The sequence below is a fragment of the Mastigoproctus giganteus genome, chromosome 8 (genome assembly GCF_048544385.1).
Source record: "Mastigoproctus giganteus isolate SK-2022 chromosome 8, ASM4854438v1, whole genome shotgun sequence".
Taxonomy (NCBI): domain Eukaryota; kingdom Metazoa; phylum Arthropoda; class Arachnida; order Uropygi; family Thelyphonidae; genus Mastigoproctus; species Mastigoproctus giganteus.
Genome location: NC_143582.1, coordinates 135,952,249 through 135,971,475, shown reverse-complemented (window position 1 = coordinate 135,971,475; position 19,227 = coordinate 135,952,249). Strand labels below are relative to the sequence as shown.

Here is a 19,227-nt window from a genome sequence, read left to right as displayed (position 1 = left end):
CAAACAAACAATAAGATAAAAGTGTTAAAACATAATATAATAAAAGCATTAAAATACATAGAAGCTTTCGAAGCGAAGTGCCTCTTCATCAGTCAGTGAATGGTGTACTTCAGTATATATATTGATGGTTACATTAGCAAAAGTCAGCTGGGCATGATCATGTATCACGAGCCTGGTGTCGGTAGAACAGAATTACGTACACAGGATGACCGCCAGCACTCATCGCACTGCAATACAGTACATTCTATAATAGGATGTAAGTGTACTCCCCTTGTGCGATTCATAGTACTATTATTGGTAGCTATGTGCAGTGCTTCAAGCCATGAGCTCTGGTGGTAATTATGTGAATAGTCAACGATTTCAACATCCCGTCAGAGATCAAGATTGTGTTTCTCAACCCAATAATGCTCGGCGACTGCGGAGTGTTCAAAATTAGTGGTTAGCAGAGCCACCTCATGCTCAGAAACTCTGTCTTTCAATCTTTTACCAGACTCACCTACATAACACCCCGATCGCCAAAATGGCTGCCTTCTTACTCACACGTGCTGTTCATCGCTCCGTGAAAATGTGTCTGGATTATGCGTTTTAAGTTTAGTATGGTAATTAAATTGTGTACTGAAGGATTTACCTACATCATTGAATCACAGTGGTGAGATTTGTTTTCAGTTTTATTGGGTGAGATAGTGTATTTCAACTCGTTTTTGATTCAACGCTGGCAACAATGTGTCAGCTCACCATGGCAGCATTGTTCTAGCGTTGGAGAGAGTGGCATTCCACTTACTTCCCTGCCACCACGGTTGAACTGCACTCTTGACTGGGGAGGGTGACCCCCTGTGTTATATATTGAATCACAATTTAACAGAAAGCTTATGAGAACTAGAACCTGTAGTGTCTGCTAAGGAAAATATGTTTAATCTAAATTTTAAGCATTCATATTCCAGTTAATTAAGAGTCGAAACCAACAGCGCGCTTAATGTTCATTCAACGCAGCTGAACCGAGTGATATTCTGCTTAAGGCAACATGTCACTTCAGCTCTTGGCAAGGTCAAGTGGCGACAGGGTTAGTGATTGTTCTCCCCCCACTCCCACCCACTGCTGCATACTTTCTCCCCTAGTCATCGAACAGAAGAAGTTCACTACCACTATAGTTACTGAACAATGATTTCTAAATTTCTAGTGTGCTTCCCCCACCACCCACCCACATGTGGAACCTAAAATGTTAAGGATGCGATTGATAACCATGCACCATAGACAGAAATAATATCACCGTCGTATTTGTTGACCCAAAACCTACTAAAGGTAGTCCCAGCTCCCTGCTGTTCTCCCCCCCCCCTCCTCAGTGACCTGAAACTTTGACACACCATATCTCGGCTTGGACTTGTGCTACAAACTTGTAGTCAACACCATTTGCAATCTTGTGAATCACTTTCCCCAACGGTACGTATTACATTCGTTTATCTGGAATAGCTCGGTAATCCAAATTTTGGTTCAAGGTGCCACAAGATACTGATAGCAACATCGCCCAAATAAACACTGCTCCGCAGGAAACAGCAGCCAGTACTCTATTGGAAACTGTGCAGCTTGAGTATACAGAGGAAACAATCTCCGCACCCAAGCGGAAAAATAAGAAAAAACAGGTTGTCGAACAGAGCGACAGAGAGACAAGAAGCCATCAAAAACGAGAGGAAGTCAGAACATCCTCTGCTCTCAAGCAGAAAATACCAACAATGTAAAGCAGGACGAAAACAGAGTCGCTAGATCCGACTCTCCCAGAGGGGACGGTACTGGAAAAGATCCTCTCCCTCAGAACAACGTTAGAGAACCTCCTGAAAGATACCAGCAACAGAATAACTACTGGATTTCGAGGAAAAACAGTGTCCATCTGGACAAAGCTGGAGACAGTCCTACTACAAACCAACCTAAAGTGCGAAACAGCTAAAGCGAAACTGGAGGCCTTCCAATCCGTGGGAGCAGACCAAATGCCACAGTGCGCTCCCTCATAAGCGCAAGCACTGAGGACCCGACCGATTGCTGACCCAACTGCAACTGTGACTACAGCGATGAAATGCAGGACCCTCCTGCTAACACCACATTTGGTAATACTGCGCCCGACCTCCACAGATGAAAACAGTACCAGCAAGCAGGTCAAAAATCTAGTGGTCACAAAGTTGGCAGATGACTTCAGAGATACCAAAATAAAATCGGTAAGGAAGACCTGAAACGTAGGGATTATCATCGAGACCCAAACAAAAGAGGACGCAACAAAAATCCTACAAAATGAGAAGATTCAAACACTCGGACTTGAAGCCCTACACCCTAGACGCAAAGGACCTAGCTGTTGTTGTTGTTCGATTTTTAGGAGCATTAGCAACTAAGGCCACATTGCTCCAGGATATGCGGTGGTCATTCTCTGACCTTTCCGCATCCTCCGTATTTGGTGGCGGCAGGCTTGAACCCCGGTCTAATCAAGAAGCGTGTGCTACGCACTGCTGCTCCTTTCCACCTGGCTACGGATACAGTTCCTCCTGGAGAGCAGTTGATGTTAGATCATTGTCGAGGTTATATATTCTGATGCCTAGGACCTAGCATCAGAATATATAACCTCGACAATGATCTAACATCAACTGCTCTCCAGGAGGAACTGTATTACAGAAACCTCCAACACTCACATCCAGAAGAAGAACCCGCCAACTTTATTATTCCCAAGTTCAAGACGAAAGCCAGAACAGGAAATACTCACCACTGGGTCATCGAGTTGTCACCAGCGGCCTGGGTCACGCTTAGCCAAACCGACAGAGTGTTTATAAACTGAGGCAGTCACCGCTTTAGGGAACACGCTGCTGTCCCTAAATGTTTCAGATGTTGCCGGTTTGGGCATACCACTCATACCTGTGCCCAAACCCAACCCACTTGTGGCCACTGTGCAGAACGTGGCCACGACTTCAACACGTGTCCGAATAAAGACAAGCTTCCAACCTGTGTAAATTGCAAATTCCATAAACTACCAGCAGAGCACTCAGTTAGGGACAGCGAATGTCCAGTGTACTGTAAAGCAAAGAGCACTTTCCAAATGAGACTAGATTATGGTCACACGCCCTAAATTCTATAACATCAACAGGGTAAAATTCATACAACTGAATGCACAACGGTGCAAAATAGTAGCGGTGCAGCTCATAAAGAAGGTGAACGAGGCAAATCTCAACAAATTCCTCATCCAGGAGCCATATGCATATTGCAAGGTCAGGGGTTACCCCTGGCCTATAAGATAGTGCAGGATAACAGAGAAATACCCTGGGCCTGCATATTGATTTGGAATCCAAATATAACAGCAACAAAACTAACCAACTACTGCACATCCTGGGCTGCATGTGCCCATATTATCATGCCCCTGGGTGAACTTTATGCGGTATCGCTATACTGTCACCCAGGTGAAGATATACTACCAGTAACCATATATCTGAGGAGCCTCCAGACAGACTTCCCAAACAGTAAAATTGTCGTGGGAGCGGATGTGAATTGCAGGTCCCCAGTGTGGTTCAGCGAGACCACGGATAGACATGGAGTACAGAACGGGCAACAACTTGAAGACTACTTAGCGAATAGTCCGTACACAGTCCTCAACTGCCAAACAATCTGGCAACGTTCTCTAGTTTGATGGGGGAGGCAACAATCAATGTCTCTCTCTCTCTGGCTACCAGATCCCTCGCTGGCCACCTAACGTCGTGGACCGTCCAAGAAAGCTGGACCACGTCGGACCACAGGGCCATCACGTTTGAGCTCCAGCGCTCCCTTAGTCGACACCAAGCGGTGAGGCAGGCACAGCCAAGATATGCCATAGAGAAGGCGGATTGGCCACTCTTCCAAGCCACACTGACCACAGCAGCCCAATCGCTGAACATCATTGGACTCAGCCCGGATCAGCACCAGATGACGGTCGCTGGTCTCATCACTGAAGCTGCCAACACCTCTATTAAAAAGAAAAACCCAACCCCTTGGGCTGTACCCTGGTGGTCTCCAGAGCTACAGAGGCTTAGGCAGGAGGTGCACTGGAGAAGGAAACTCTTCCAGCGGGCAAGGCGCTCCCAGCCGGCGGCGGAAGTACTAAGACAGAACTTCCGAGATGCAAGGAACCTGTACACGGCAACCATATGCCAGCATAAGATGCACAGTTGGGAACACCTTGTTTCTTCCCCTGGAGTGTGGTATACAGAGTAACCACAAACAAACTCCCCAGGGGTGAGACCATACCAGTGACGAGGACACTGGTATGGTACTTATACCCGGACCTGGCAGGAAAAAATTATTAACAGATACCATGTTTCAAGATCATCTTGCCCCCTCTACCTCAGAGCAGATAACCCTCTGTGCGGACAATGAAACCTACTGTACAACTGCCCTTTCACCAAACTTGAACTGGAAACAGCTGCCATGATTAGAGAAAGAAGTCTCCTGGTTCTGACCTTTTGAAGCCAGAGATTGTCAAGAAAACTGTCGAAACCATTCCAGAGGTGCTTCTTAACCTATACAACCACTGCTTCAGAGAAGGCCTATTCCCCAAGGCCTGGAAAACTGCAAACTTGTGCCTCATTCCCAAAAGTCCCAACAAACAACTGGACCTTCTGGGGTCATACAGACCCATAGCACTGTTATCAGTCCTGAGCAAGCTCTTTGAGCACTTATTAAGAAACAGAATAGGGATCCACTACACTGCAGCTGGCCTGCAGTCACCCCGACAATATGGATTTAGGAAGGGATGCTCAACCTTGGATGTCCTGGAAAATATTACTAATGCTGCAACTACCTCAGATCAGAAATACTTTCTGGTCATAGCAATAGACTTTGCTGGGGCGTTTGACACTTTATGGTGGCCAAGCGTCCTGGCCCAACCTACCATCAAATATGTATCAAGTCATCAAATCCTACCTGTCGAATAGGTTCGTGACAGTCAGAACACTATACTGTTCAGTAACAAGAGAAGTATTCAGAGGATGCCCACAGGGCTCAATCCTGGGTCCACTCCTATGGAACTTGGTTCTAGATGGTTTTTTGAACCTGGAACTCGGCGACGTCGTTCCCCTAGCCTATGCAGATGATGTGGTTCTGATGCTGCCTGGGGGATCTAGGGCGCAACTGGGGAACACCGGCAACAGAGCAATAGAAACTCTAGCGGACTGGGCTAACAACAATAACTTGAGGATCTCATCCTCAAAGACAAGATCTATATTATTAAAAGGAGCCCTAGACACCAGACGACCCCCTCAAATCAAAATACAAGGTAACACAATTAAGCTTACCACCAAATTAAAGCACCTTGGAGTGGTACTAGACAAGAACCTGAGCTTTACACCACATATAGTGCACTTACAGAAGAAAATTATAGGATACTCCGCACTCTTTGTGCGAATCACATGCAAGGAATGGGGTTTGAAGAAGAAAACCCTCAGCCTCTACTATAATGCTATTTTCCTGCCAACGATTACATATGCTGCTGGAATATGGTATCGCAAGGCTATCACTGCAGTGAACTGGAAAAAATTGGAGACTACACAGCGACACATACTCATAACCATCTCGAGAGCATGTAACCCTGTTAGTACCCACGCACTCCAGGCCCTAACGGGATCCCTCCCTCTGGACCTGGAGATTGTTAAGCATGGGCTACTCTATCAACTGACCAAAGGCAGAACGGCAACATGCCTTGACTACACCATAGATCTGTCAAACGATCCCAAAGTAGAAAGGAACCGTCTCTCCGCTTACCTCCAACAAACTTGGCAGGCCCGTTGGGAGACCTCCAGCAAAGGTGCAATAACTAGAAAATTTCTACCCAACATACAGCTGGTATACCCGAATTATCCACCGTGGCTCTCACCAGGACTCTATACCACCTACATGCTGACAGGACACGGGGCCATTAGAGACAAACTACAAGGATTTGGACTGAGTGATACACCATTTTGCCTCTGTGGTGAATGTGAAACGTGTGAGCACCTAATGTACAGTTACCCACTATATGAGGACCTCTATTGCAGGTTCATTACTAGAACCCAGCTTAACCTCCGTAATCAAGAAGACCTCGCCATAACTGAAGTTGACACATACAAGGCATTTGCGCAGCTGGCCCAGGACCTCTTCACAAGGAGAAGGATGCTCCCACAGCCTCAACCACTGCAGTAAACAACCATGCCGTGCAGACCAGCAGAATGTCTACACAACCACGGAAACCTTCCCAGATGATGAACTGACACCAGGGTGAAACAACCAAGGAATTAAACCTCACAACTGAGTCTACCTGAAGTCACAATCTCTATGACTACCGACAGATGTATCCACCTGACGTGACAATCTCATTCAATACATGAACATGACATGAATAAGGTAACTGGACCTGACCTGACAGTGACCGACTAAAAAAATAATAATAATAATAATAATAAAATAAACAAATAAATAAATAAAAATAATAAAAAAGAAATCACAGTGACAACCCGATTAGACAACCTCATCCAGCACAGGCATTTGACAACCTGATCAAGACAACAAGACTACCATGCAAGTACTCCGAGAAATGACTGCAGCACATTGCTGCCACCTAGCCATATGGTGATCTGGGCTGGTAACCTTGACCAGCTTGCTTTCACTCCTATTCCTTGGCGGTGGGGGGGGGGGAGATGGCTTGCTGTCTTCTCCTCCTCCTGCCATCCCCTTTCCCTCTGGTGGGGCATGGGCATGCCCCACTGACTGCAAGGGCCAACTACCCTATCGGCCCCCTTACTTCTCTTTCTTCCCCCAGCCTTCAGTCTCCCTACCCTTCTCTTTGACTATACACCGCGAAAGCCCCACGCATCCAAATTTAAATTAGCACCAAAATTATTGCCTGCCCCATTAGGCTTCTAGAACTTGTCATTTTAGCGTACAACCCCATGGTAATTTCGGGGAACAAACCCCACAGGCTATCTCGTAATAGCGATTTTGCAATTACACCACCATGATTATCTTTTTTTTTTTTTTTTTTTTTTTTTAAATAGGACCCAGCCACTGAAATCTCAGGAAATTAGGCTGCGGGACCTGCCAGAGTATAATAAACTTCAAGGTACACCTGGCCAGCCTCATCGTTGGCATAGTACGGACAACATTGGGTCCCATGGGCTCGATGGCCAATAGGCCAGAAGAACAATGGGCACAACATACTACACAACACATGATTCACACACTTTTAAATCTCTGGTCTTGACAGAGTACTGTCCCTCGATACGGCGAACACTCGCGGAGATGCTAGAAATTCCTGGTGCCGTTTGACCCTCAACATACTTTGTACATAACACCCCCTTTCCACAATCCGGACACGTAATGAAGTATACGGAACCACTCCATAGGAAAGGAGGAACGGGTGTTTTCACCTTAGAAATAATAGATTGTAATTTCCTCCCCGGAAGTTGCACGCATCGAATATGATGGAGATGCAAAATCCTAACAAGACGTTCTGATACGTCCGGATAATAGAGGATGTAGGCAGTAGAGATAAATTCATCGATGCAAGGAGGATTAGATTGCACAACAAATTCATGAGCTTGAAGCTCATATCTATCTAGAACGTGAGGTGGATAGCTGCAATTTGAAAGCTCTGCCCTATTAGAAATCTCCAATTTCCTGTCACCAGTAGAACTAGAGTGCATCCAAGCACAGGAAAATAAAGTGCGAGCAGTGATTGCAAATGACCAGGGGCATGCGCAGACCCATATTTGGTAAACTGGCCTGCGCACATTAGCTTCCTAAAAACAGAAGTTACTAAACGCAAATCCATGCGTTGGACTAACATCCAAAAAAGAAGAGTATTATCAACCTCTAGTTCAATCATAAACTGAATGACAGGCCACAGGGAATTGAGATATTGCAGCAGTAGAGATTCCAATCCCCAGGGGACAATTGCAAAGATATCGTCAACAAAATGACACCACAGAGTGATAGGAATAGGTAAGTTCAAGAAAATCTGACTCTCAAGTTCCTCCATGGCGATATTGGCCACAATAGGACTAACAGGGGCATCCATAGCTGTGCCCTGTATTTGGCAAAACAGAGAGTCATTGAACATGATCATGCCCCCCATTAAACACAGATTGAGAGCAGCACAAATATCATCTGTAGAGAGCGTGGTTCTGTCTCCCAGTGCGGTATCCCTGCTCAAAAGCATCTTGCACAGGCAATAGCCGGTTGTACAGGAACAGAAGTGAACAGAGAAACCACATCAAAGGAGACCATAACCTTGCTCTCAGAAATAGTAAAATCCTTAATACGCAGAAAATGCCTACTACTGGAAACAGTGTAAACAGTTTTCCCAACAAGGGGTGCTAATAACTTGGCAACATGTTTAGAAAGTTCATACACAGGTATATGACAACAAGAAACAATGGGTCATAAAGGAATATCAAGTTTATGGATCTTTGGAAGTCCGTAATACTGCAGGAGTCAATAACCTGTTGCATGAGCTTCCAGTGGATGTTCTTGGTAATCTTATTAGCTAAAAATAAAGAATGCACAAGTTTATTAACTTTAGATTCCAGCTTCTCCAACACTTTCACAGGGAAAGTGTTGGAGAAGTGTCTTGCACAGTTTCATAAACCTCCCGATCCTGTAAAAGAGTGAGGGCTTTATGAATATACACTGACTTGTCCAGGACAACTGTGCGCCGCCCCTTATCTGCAGGCAAGATTAAAATAGTGCCATCTTTGCACAAAGAAGAAAGAGCTTCCCGTTGACATCGTCTGAGGTTATTAGTGATAGGCCAGATGTGTTGCAAAATAGAAGCTGTTTTAAAGCGAATTAAGTTAGCAGTCTTTTCAGGTAGCTTGCCAAGAGATGTTTCCACACCCATAGCCAAATGTGTAATGGGAGGTTTACAAGGAAGGACTGCAAACTTCATGCTGTGGGTCAAGAGGTCATGTTGCTCCTTAGATAATTTGCTTGTTTTGAATTTGAGTAGCATTTTAGATTATCATGTTTGTTATAAGGAATGTAAATTAACATTTATTTATCTTTTATTGTGTTTCTAAATGTTCAATAGGTGCTGAAAGCAAATGTGCATGCATGCTTATCTTTTTCTTAACTTGTTTTTCTTATTTATCGTAAATAACTGATTGTATAACCAGTTGAAGCGAGGCAAACTTAAGAATACATCACCCTTGGTTAGCAAGGGATTCCAACAAATCAAGAGAATAGTCCCAGCCTTCCCACCACCTCAAAGAAACTAAAGTGTGCAATATATAAAGTGTGCAGGAGGATCATCTCAACAAAAGGCAGGTTTGTTCTAAATTTATTATAAAAATTTGAGGGTTTTTTTTGTTAAAAAGTATATAAAACAACTGGGAAAAAACAACTAATACTACTACTTACAGCTATAAGTATCTAAAGTAAACACTGAAGGCAATGGGCTAATACAATATGCACAACACTGCTCATTCATAGGTTAAGTCATAGATTGGAGTCATACAATAGTGTATATTTCCAAGGTCATGCATGCTAGTGGCAAGAGTTCCTCCATTCTCTGAAAGAAAGTGTCAAGAAACACAAAGATATCAATAAAATATTTTTACCTGCTTCATGGGTAGTAGTAGGTTCCATGACAGTGGAAGTAAATCCAGCAGCAACTGCACCCGTTGAATAATGCGCAGCATTAAATTTATCTGCTTTCATTTTAATGCATTCCTTTTTTTCCTAAAATTAAAATATATAAATACCATTTACTGTTCCAAAATTCAGTACAGAGTTTACATGCATCAGAATAAAATTTTACATTCCATATAAGGAATATATTAATGCTAATCTTATGAATTGCCAATACAGCAAAAAAATTTAAAATGGGATTGTTAATCAGTCAGTACAAACCACAGCATATACAATGTAGTACTGAGTTCAACTGCTCATTCTCCACATGAAAAGGTGAATTACCTATTAATCTGATAGCGTATCAACCTAGCAAAAGAATTTGGTCAATACAATACTGGTAAAGCAGATGTAATAGAAACCAAGAGAGTCACCAATATCTTGGCAACTATTATCCAGCTGAAGTGAAGCAAACTTAAGATGATACGGGAATGTAAGAAGGATGGGAAGTTAGTTAAACAGATATCTGAAGCAAAAAATAAATAGTAATGTGCCTACAAAAACCAAAAAGGCAGACTGATAGTGTTAAGCAAGCATCAGAAGACAGAGGACTTACTCAAACCAGGACAAAGCATCTAGCACAAAATAGATGGAAGAAAACAAAATTCATGGAAGAAAACAGAGAAGAGAAAGCTGAGAGCCCAAAATCATTTGCACCACCACAGTAATCTATACAACCACAGGCATATGAAAGAATGATGATGATATTTGAGTCCTGTAAGCAGCTGATTATATCTGTCTGAATATACCAAATTGACTCAAAGTGGATGGAATTTTATATTAGTCATTCATTTTATTAAAATTACTAATACAAATTCTGAAATTTATTTATCCACAAACTGGGTTCTCTAAAATAAATAAAAAAGTACATTAATTATCCTCTAAAAAAGTATCCAGACACCAATTTCAATTTTCATAGTCCACTGGAACTTCCTGGCTAAAAAAGTGAGTCAGATTGGTAAAAGGAAGGTATATGAACAACAGGTTAGTTGTTCTTCCCATGGCATGTAGAGCTGAGCTAACTGATTTCAATGGATATTATCAGATGTCACATTGCTGACTTGTCAATTTGGAAATTTCTGATAGCCTACACCATCTGTGCATGATGTTATAAAGAAATGGAAATGAGATGGTACCACCATCCTCCCAAAGGAAAACCACGGAAGCTCATTCTCCACATGACCAGAGGGTAATAGATTGCAAAACAAATTCAGATACCCCTGCAAAATGTTAACTAGGAAAAAAACACATCAAAAGTCGATCTCTGTACAAATGCATTATATATGGAGCACCATATATAGTGCATTTGTCCTCAGTTTTCATGGGAGAGCAGTGATACATAAGCCAAACGTCAAATACAATCAGCACTCGTTCTGCAGAAATGAATGCCATAAATGGTCTAGTGCAGTGGAAACCTGTCCTATGGAGTGACAAATCTTGATACACTACTTCAATTGGATGGGGTAGGTACAAGTGTGAAAGATGCCTGCAGAATATCTGCTGCCAGAGTGCAGTATGAACAATGAAGTTCAGAAGAAGTAGGGTTATGGTATAGCCCCAGACAATCACCAAAGATAACGTTGGCATCACCTTTGGTGGTTGTATGGGGAACAATGAATGCCAACACCTACCTTAACATTTTGGATAATTTCATGCTCTCTACAATATGGCAGTTGTTTGGTACAGACTCATGTTTGCTTCAACAGGACAATGCCCCACGCCATATCGCCAGTGCCATTTAGGAATGTTTCAAGGATACGAATGTAAAAAAGTTGGAATAGCCAACAAAGAGTCCTGAATGGAATCCTATGGAGCACTGGAATGTCAGGTAAGGGCATTGTGTAGTTCAACTGGTCACTGTTCTGCGGGAAGAATGGAGGACTATAACGGCTGCATTCTATCATTCATTGGTGTAAATCCACTGGCACTCCACCCTCTTACCCAGGAGGGTGGAGTGTTAGTGTGTAAGTAATCAATGTGTAACCAATGTGGTACATAATTATAATCAATTCCAGAAGTTGGCTGTTGTTGTTGTTGTTATTTGGTTTTTAGGAGCATTAGCAACTAAGGCCATATTGCTCCTAGGATATGCAGTGGTCATTCCTTGACCTTTCCACATCCTCCGTATTTGGTGGTCACGGGCTCTAACCCCTGTCTAATCAAGAAGCGTGTGCTATGCACTGCTGCTCCTGCCCACCTGGCTATGGAGGCGCCCTCCAGAAGTTGGGGGGGGGGGAGAAGCATAAAATATCTATATACAGTTTTGGATGTTCAGATATTATTCAAGGAAAAAAAAGTCAGATTAAGAACTGAGCTAAAACCTCTCTAGGGAAGTTTTAGGCCCAATCTTAAATACACAGCTTTACTCTAGTTCCCCCTATAAAAAAAATAAACTTCATTATAAATGTATATCTGATTCTAATCTTTTTCAGAATTATAGAACTTATTCAGACCCTGTTCCACTGCCCATCACATGGTGATATCTTTAAGCCCTAAGGTATATTATATGACCATAACAATATAATACAATGCATACTGATATAATTTAACTTTTTTTAATTTCTGTGTCATTAACTTGTATGGCAGTTGTATTTTCAATTTTTTTTGTAATACTAATAGCAGGACTGCCATGCCAAATACTCTCAAAAAAAAAAAAAAAAAAAAAAAGGAAAAAAAACTAAAATCATAAGATGCACTCCCTCTCCCCAAGAAAACATTGCCAGAATAAATTAACATTTAAAACTATGAAAAAACACCCAACATAGATGGCTGTTAGAGAAAAAATCAGATTTTTGAAGGGAAGGGAAAGAGAAGACATGAACACATGTTTTTAGACCACTCGATGGAAAGGGTTAAACACCTCTTTTCTGCTACTAGCAAAATGCTAAGCAGAATTCTCACACATTTCAGCAGATTTTTGAACTGCTTATGGGCTTAGGCATATCAGCCCCTCTCACAGATATTAATTTTTCATTTGTCAAAACTAACATATTGAGTCCTAACGGAATGGCTGAAATTAATCTCTAATGTTCAGTAAAAAATATTTTAATTATAATCAATAAATATATAATAGACAGTCTCCTAACAAAGAATAATACATTCCATACAAACGAATCTTACTATTTATAGAAAAATCTACATACACTGAACAGAATTTACAATATTACAAACACACATCCATAATGATATATAAATATTGTTTCTCTAGTAGCTCAGAGATTAAAGCAAATAATTACAGTACATAAATTTGGTTTTTAGAGCCTGAGCCTCACCAGCTTTCCCTAATCAATCACACCATAACATACATTAAAAACACTTTCTCATAGTTCCACAAAGATTTTTGTGGATTTACTGGAAGATTGTTTCTGCAGCAACATGTTCAAGAGGCAACCAGAGAAGGTAATACTCTTGATCTGGTTATCAGCAGTGATAATGTGTGTATTAAGAATTTGCAGATAAAGGAACCACTAGGCAGCAGTGATCACTGCTGCCTAGTGGTTCCTAGTGTTTTGGGATTTACTTAAAGATATAATATAAAAAGAAACAAAAACCCTTTCCTTTACATCAGGGGTAAAGAAAGGAGTTTTTGTTTCTGTAAAGGTGAGTACAGTGGTCTCAGACAGTTTTTAAATTCTGCACAGTGGGATCAACTGATGATGTTACAAACAGGAAATTCTAAGTGGGAAGCATTCAAGGAATTAATCGTGGCAGCTACTAGAAGTTTCACACCTATTAAGAAATATTGTTTAAGGTTTAGGCTTAAATGGTTATAGTAGTAGTGGCATGTGATGCAAGAAAGCAAGTGTATGAGCTTATGCAGCATCAGCCAAAAAAAAAAAAAAAAAAACACACCATTCCCTCCAAATGCCTGTCCAGTTCCTCCTTAAATTTATTTAACCTATCAACTTCCACAACGACAGATGGAAGTTTGTTCCAGCAATTAACCACCTGCCGCTAAAAGCAAAATCCCACACATCTATTCTACATCTGTCTTTTCTTAATTTGAATTTATGCCCCCTTAGGTTCGTAATCTGAACAAGTGGAAGGATCCCATCAGAATTCAGCATGCTCAACCCGTTCAAGGCCTTATACACCTCAATCAGATCACCATGCAGGGACCTAGTCTCCAGCCACTGCAAGTTGCAGAACTTAAGCCTCTCTTGATAAGAGGATCCCTTCATTCCCTCACCAATCTTGTTGCCCTTCTCTGTACACGTTCAAGCAAATCTACATCCTTCCTAAAATGAGGCCTCCAGACCTGTATGCAGTACTCAAGGCTTTATACAGAGGGACAATCACCTCCTTTGACCTGCTAACAAAAATTTTATATATAATTAACAAAACCACATGACTTGCCCTGGCAGCCTGTCTTGCATTGCTCAGAAAACTTCATATCTGACTGCACAATTACTCCCAGGTCTTTTTCATTTTCTACCACCTTAAGTGTACCAACTTTACAGTTGGTACATTTCTCTGGGGTTACTTCTACCCATATGCAGTACTTTGCATTTGTCAAGGTTAAACTTCAGTTGTCACTTCTGAGCCCATCTGACGAAATTATCTAGATCCTGTTGCAGTAACACACTGCCATTACTGTCATTAACAACCCTGCCAACCTTTGTATCATCTGCAAACTTCGACATTAAGCCTGATATACCTTCATCAATATCATTGATAAATATAAAAAACAACAGAGGACCCAACACCGAACTCTGTGGAACTCCACTAATAACATTAGTCAGCAAAGAGCAGCACCCATTAATTACCACCCTCTGTCTTCTCCCACTCAACCATCCTTTTATCCATTGTAGCAACTTACCCTTAATACCATTCTGGTCCAATTTGTACAATAGTCTTCCATGCGCAACAGTGTCAAAAGCTTTCCTGAAATACAAATATATGATATCAAAATTATTTTTTGCATCCAGTTCCTTTGTAACCACATCATAATATCCTATCAAATTTGTCAGACAAGACTTCCCCTTAACAAACCCATGCTGTGTCTGAATTATTGCTGCAGTTTTAGCTAGATGATCCTGCAATGCATCTTTAACCAGTGACTCCATTATTTTGACATCGATGGTTCGACTGTTGATGATCCTGCTCAGATAGCAAACAAACTGAATGAGTATTTTGCATCTACATTCACACGTGAGGAATCATTACAGTTTGAAAATGGAAGAAGGTTATCAAATTGTAGCAGTGTGCTTAATGATTTTGTAATAACTGAGAGCAAAGTGGAGGAGAAATTGTTGAAGTTAAACATAAGAAAGGCACCTGGGGCGGATGGGATCTATCCAGTTATATTAAAGGAGGCGGCAAAGCAACTAAGCAAACCCTTAGCCATAATTATGAGAGCATCCTTGGACTCAGGAGAGGTTCCCACGGACTGGAGATGTGCAAATGTATCCCCAATTCACAAAGGAGGTTCGAAGGGTGACACGAATAATTACAGACCAGTTAGTTTAACTTCTGTTCCGGGTAAAATAATGGAGTCACTGGTTAAAGATGCATTGCAGGATCATCTAGACAAGACTGCAGCAATAATTCAGACACAGCATGGGTTTGTTAAGGGAAAGTCTTGTCTGACAAATTTGATTGGTTATTATGATGTGGTCACAAAGGAACTGGATGCAAAAAATAATTTTGATATCATATACTTGGATTTCAGGAAAGCTTTTGACACTGTTGCGCATGGAAGACTACTGTACAAATTGGAGCAGAATGGTATTAAGGGTAAGTTGCTGCAATGGATAAAAGGATGGTTAAGTGGGAGAAGACAGAGGGTGGTAATCAATGGGTGCTGCTCTTCGTGGACTAATGTTATTAGTGGAGTCCCACAGGGTTCGGTGTTGGGGCCACTGTTGTTTTGTATATTTATCAATGATATTGATGAAGGTATATCAGGCTTAATGTCGAAGTTTGCAGATGACACGAAGGTTGGCAGGGTTGTTAATGACAGTAATGGCAGTGTGCTACTGCAACAGGATCTAGATAATTTGGGCAGATGGGCTAAGAAGTGGCAACTGAAGTTTAACCTTGACAAATGCAAAGTACTGCATATGGGTAGAAGTAACCCCAGAGAAACGTACCAACTGTGTGGTACTACACTTAAGGTGGTAGAAAATGAAAAAGACCTGGGAGTAATTGTGCAGTCAGATATGAAGTTTTCTGAGCAATGTAGACAGGCTGCTAGGGCAGGTCATGGGGTTTTGTCAATGATATATAGGAATTTTGCTAGCAGGGAAAAGGAGGTGATTGTCCCTCTGTATAAGGCAATGGTCAGGCCACGTCTTGAGTACTGCGTACAGGTCTGGAGGCCTCATTTTAGGAAGGATGTAGATTTGCTTGAGCGTGTACAGAGAAGAGCAACACGATTGGTGAGGGGAATGAAGGGATCCTCTTACCAAGAGAGGCTTAAGTTCTGCAAATTGCAGTGGCTGGAGACTAGGCACCTGCGCGGTGATCTGATTGAGGTCTATAAGGCCTTGAATGGGTTGAGCACGCTGAATTCTGATGGGATCCTCCCACTTGTTCAGAATACGAACCTACGGGGACATAAGTTCAAATTAAGAAAGGATAGATGTAGAATAGATGTGCGGAAATTTGCCTTTAGCCAGCGGGTTGTTAATTGCTGGAACAAACTTCCATCTGTCGTTGTGGAAGTTGATAGGTTAAATAAATTTAAGGAGGAACTGGACAGGCAATTGGAGGGTATGGTGTGATTTTTTTTTTTTTTTTTTTTTTTTTTTTTTGGCTGATGCTGCATAAGCTCCTACACTGCTTTCTTGCATCAAGTGCCACTATTACTACTACTACTACTACTACTACCAGAACAGAAGTTAAACTAACTGGTCTTTAATTACTTGTGTCACCCTTCAATCCCCCTTTGTGAATTGGGGATACATTTTCACATCTCCAGTCCGTGGGGACCTCTCCTGATTCCAAGGATACTCTCATAATTATGGCTAAGGGTTTGCTTAGTTGCTTTGCCGCCTCCTTTAATATAACTGGATAGATCCCATCCACCCCAGGGGATTTCTTATGTTTAACTTCACCAATTTCTCCTCCACTTTGCTCTCAGTTATTACAAAATTATTAAGCACCCTGCAACAATTTGATAGCCTTCTGGCATTTTCAAACCTTAATAACTCCTCATGTGTGAATGTAGATGCAAAATGCTCATTCAGTTTGCTTGCTATCTGAGCAGGATCATCAACAGTCGAACCATCGATATCAAGTGGACCAATCAGATTCATCCCCTTCCTTTTAGAGTTTACGTAAGTAAAGAAATCCTTGCTGTTTTTCTTAACAGTGACTCAACAGTGCACTGCTCATCTATACCAACTGGATGCACTTCTTTTGATTTTACGTTTTTCTTAATTAACAGCATAACACCTCCTCCCTTCCTATCCTGTCTATACACATTGTACTCCCCAAATTCCAGTTCTGCATTCCTTATATCTGTGTTACATCACGTCTCTGCTATCCCAACAATATACGCCTTTGATGTCTTGACCAACACTTCAAATTCATCAAATTTATTTACTATACTTCTAGCATTGGTATACATGCAAGTATACATGTACCTATCCTTATTATTAGTTACCCTAACACATCCCATATACCCACCTGTTTCACGATGACTGCCATCAGTCCCTGAAACCTCTCGCTCCAGGTTACTACTTATTCTTCTCTGGGCACCTACGTAGCCAGGTGGGAAGGAGCAGCAGTGCGTAGCACACGCTTCTTGATTAGACCGGGGTTCGAGCCCGTCACCACCAAATACGAAGGATGCGGAAAGGTCAGGGAATGACCACCGCATATCGTGGAGCAATATGGCCTTAGTTGCTAATGCTCCTGAAAACCAAATAACAACTACTTATTCTAATAGAAGTTGTGCAAGACTCACCTTCACCTCTGTTATCAAATGAACTAATGAGACTCGTGACAGAGAAGAAAAATGCATGGGATCCATATAAATTATCAGGTGACACAGAAGCCTATGGCAGATATAAGCTAATCTGTAATCAAGTCACAAAGGAGGTTAGGCAGGCAAAGGCAGATTATGAGAAATATTTGGCAAAGGACGCTAAGAAAAACAGTAAGGATTTCTTTACTTATATAAACTCTAAAAGGAAGGGGATGAATCTGATTGGTCCACTTGATATCGATGGTTCGACTGTTGATGATCCTGCTCGGATAGCAAACAAACTGAATGAGTATTTTATATATATTATATATATATAATATATTATATATTTTTCCATTGTACAATACTTAAAAAAAATTGTCCAGTATATTTGCATAATATCAAGTATAACAACAAGCTTTAAATGATATTACCAAAGATGGGTAAATGGCACTTATTTCTAAATTTGGATAAAGACTTGCAACTAAATACTGATATGACCGTTAAGTTCATGTGGCACACCAAGTTTTTGTACCAATGGTGTCTACAGTGCAAAACTACATTTTGAAAGCTACTTTTTTTGTGAATTTTAATGAAATAATCTTTGACATCATGGGCACAGAACAACTGTAGGACAATGTCATCCTCCACACAATACAGGGAGAGAGAGAAGGATTTCTATATTGCAGTTGACAACTTGTTTGTTATCCCCCCAATGTTAGTAGATTCTGAAACTGCTGCTCAAGTTCTACAGTGAAAAGATGTCCAACAGATGATAGCGAAGATGAATTATAAGAAATAGAAATTGACAATGCTGCACAGAGAAATCATAATTTAGATTAGTATTAGTAGAGGCATTTACCATTTAGTAGTCACTAGGTGGTAGATGACTCTCATCAACCAGTGCAATACCACCACTTTGCTTATTGGAGGCTTGAAGTGGTGGAACCCATGTTTAGTCTCCAGAGCTAAGTTCCAGTCACCCCTTCCCTCATCTCTTCCATCATGCTGTATGACTGATGACTTTTGAGGTTATGATGAACATCATGGCGAGATCCAATCTTCCTTACATTTCAAGGGTACAGCTCTAAAACGGTGTTCGCAGGCCGGCCGCTAGTTAGTACACTGGACCGAACCAATTGGTAACTCTTTAGGAGGCTCCCGGATCAGCTAGTGTATAATCTTGCTACCTCTACTCTGCAAGATAGTGACTGGAGGGAGTCCGAGTAGTGTGTATGCGGGGGCATTGTCGAGGCCACATTATGTCAAGGATCTGGGTATATTCTTACCATGTGTACGCCATATCCAAAAATTTCATTAATTCATAAAGCATGCCCCCTCCCACTTTTTCTTACTCTTAAATGCACCATGAATTTTCAAACTAACAGAGTACGCTTATCTGCAAAAAGATCTAAACCTCCCAAACACTTCCTAGTTCATTTCACAAATATATGTGGTCTCGATTCAAATCTCAACGATGTCCATTTCCACTTGCAGTCTGCCAAACCCCATGTACTTTTCCTGACAGAATCTCAGTTATCGGTTGATACACCTACTGCTCATCTCAGTTGCCCAAACTATTTGCTGTATGATCCCTTTCGTCTCAAAGGTGGTACTCGTGCATATGTCCGTTCCGATATTCCCTGTCAGAGACT

General features: G+C 41.6%; 1 protein-coding gene across 1 annotated transcript in view; it reads right to left on the bottom strand.

The window, feature by feature from the left end:
• LOC150081840 (RING-type E3 ubiquitin-protein ligase PPIL2) overlaps positions 1-19,227 on the bottom strand; it is a 353,530-nt gene that overhangs the window by 177,734 nt on the left and 156,569 nt on the right. The window contains exon 9 of the mRNA XM_090379747.1: positions 9,591-9,711. Coding sequence (XP_090235873.1) covers positions 9,591-9,711 — 121 coding nt within the window. The remainder of the gene's footprint in view (positions 1-9,590; positions 9,712-19,227) is intronic.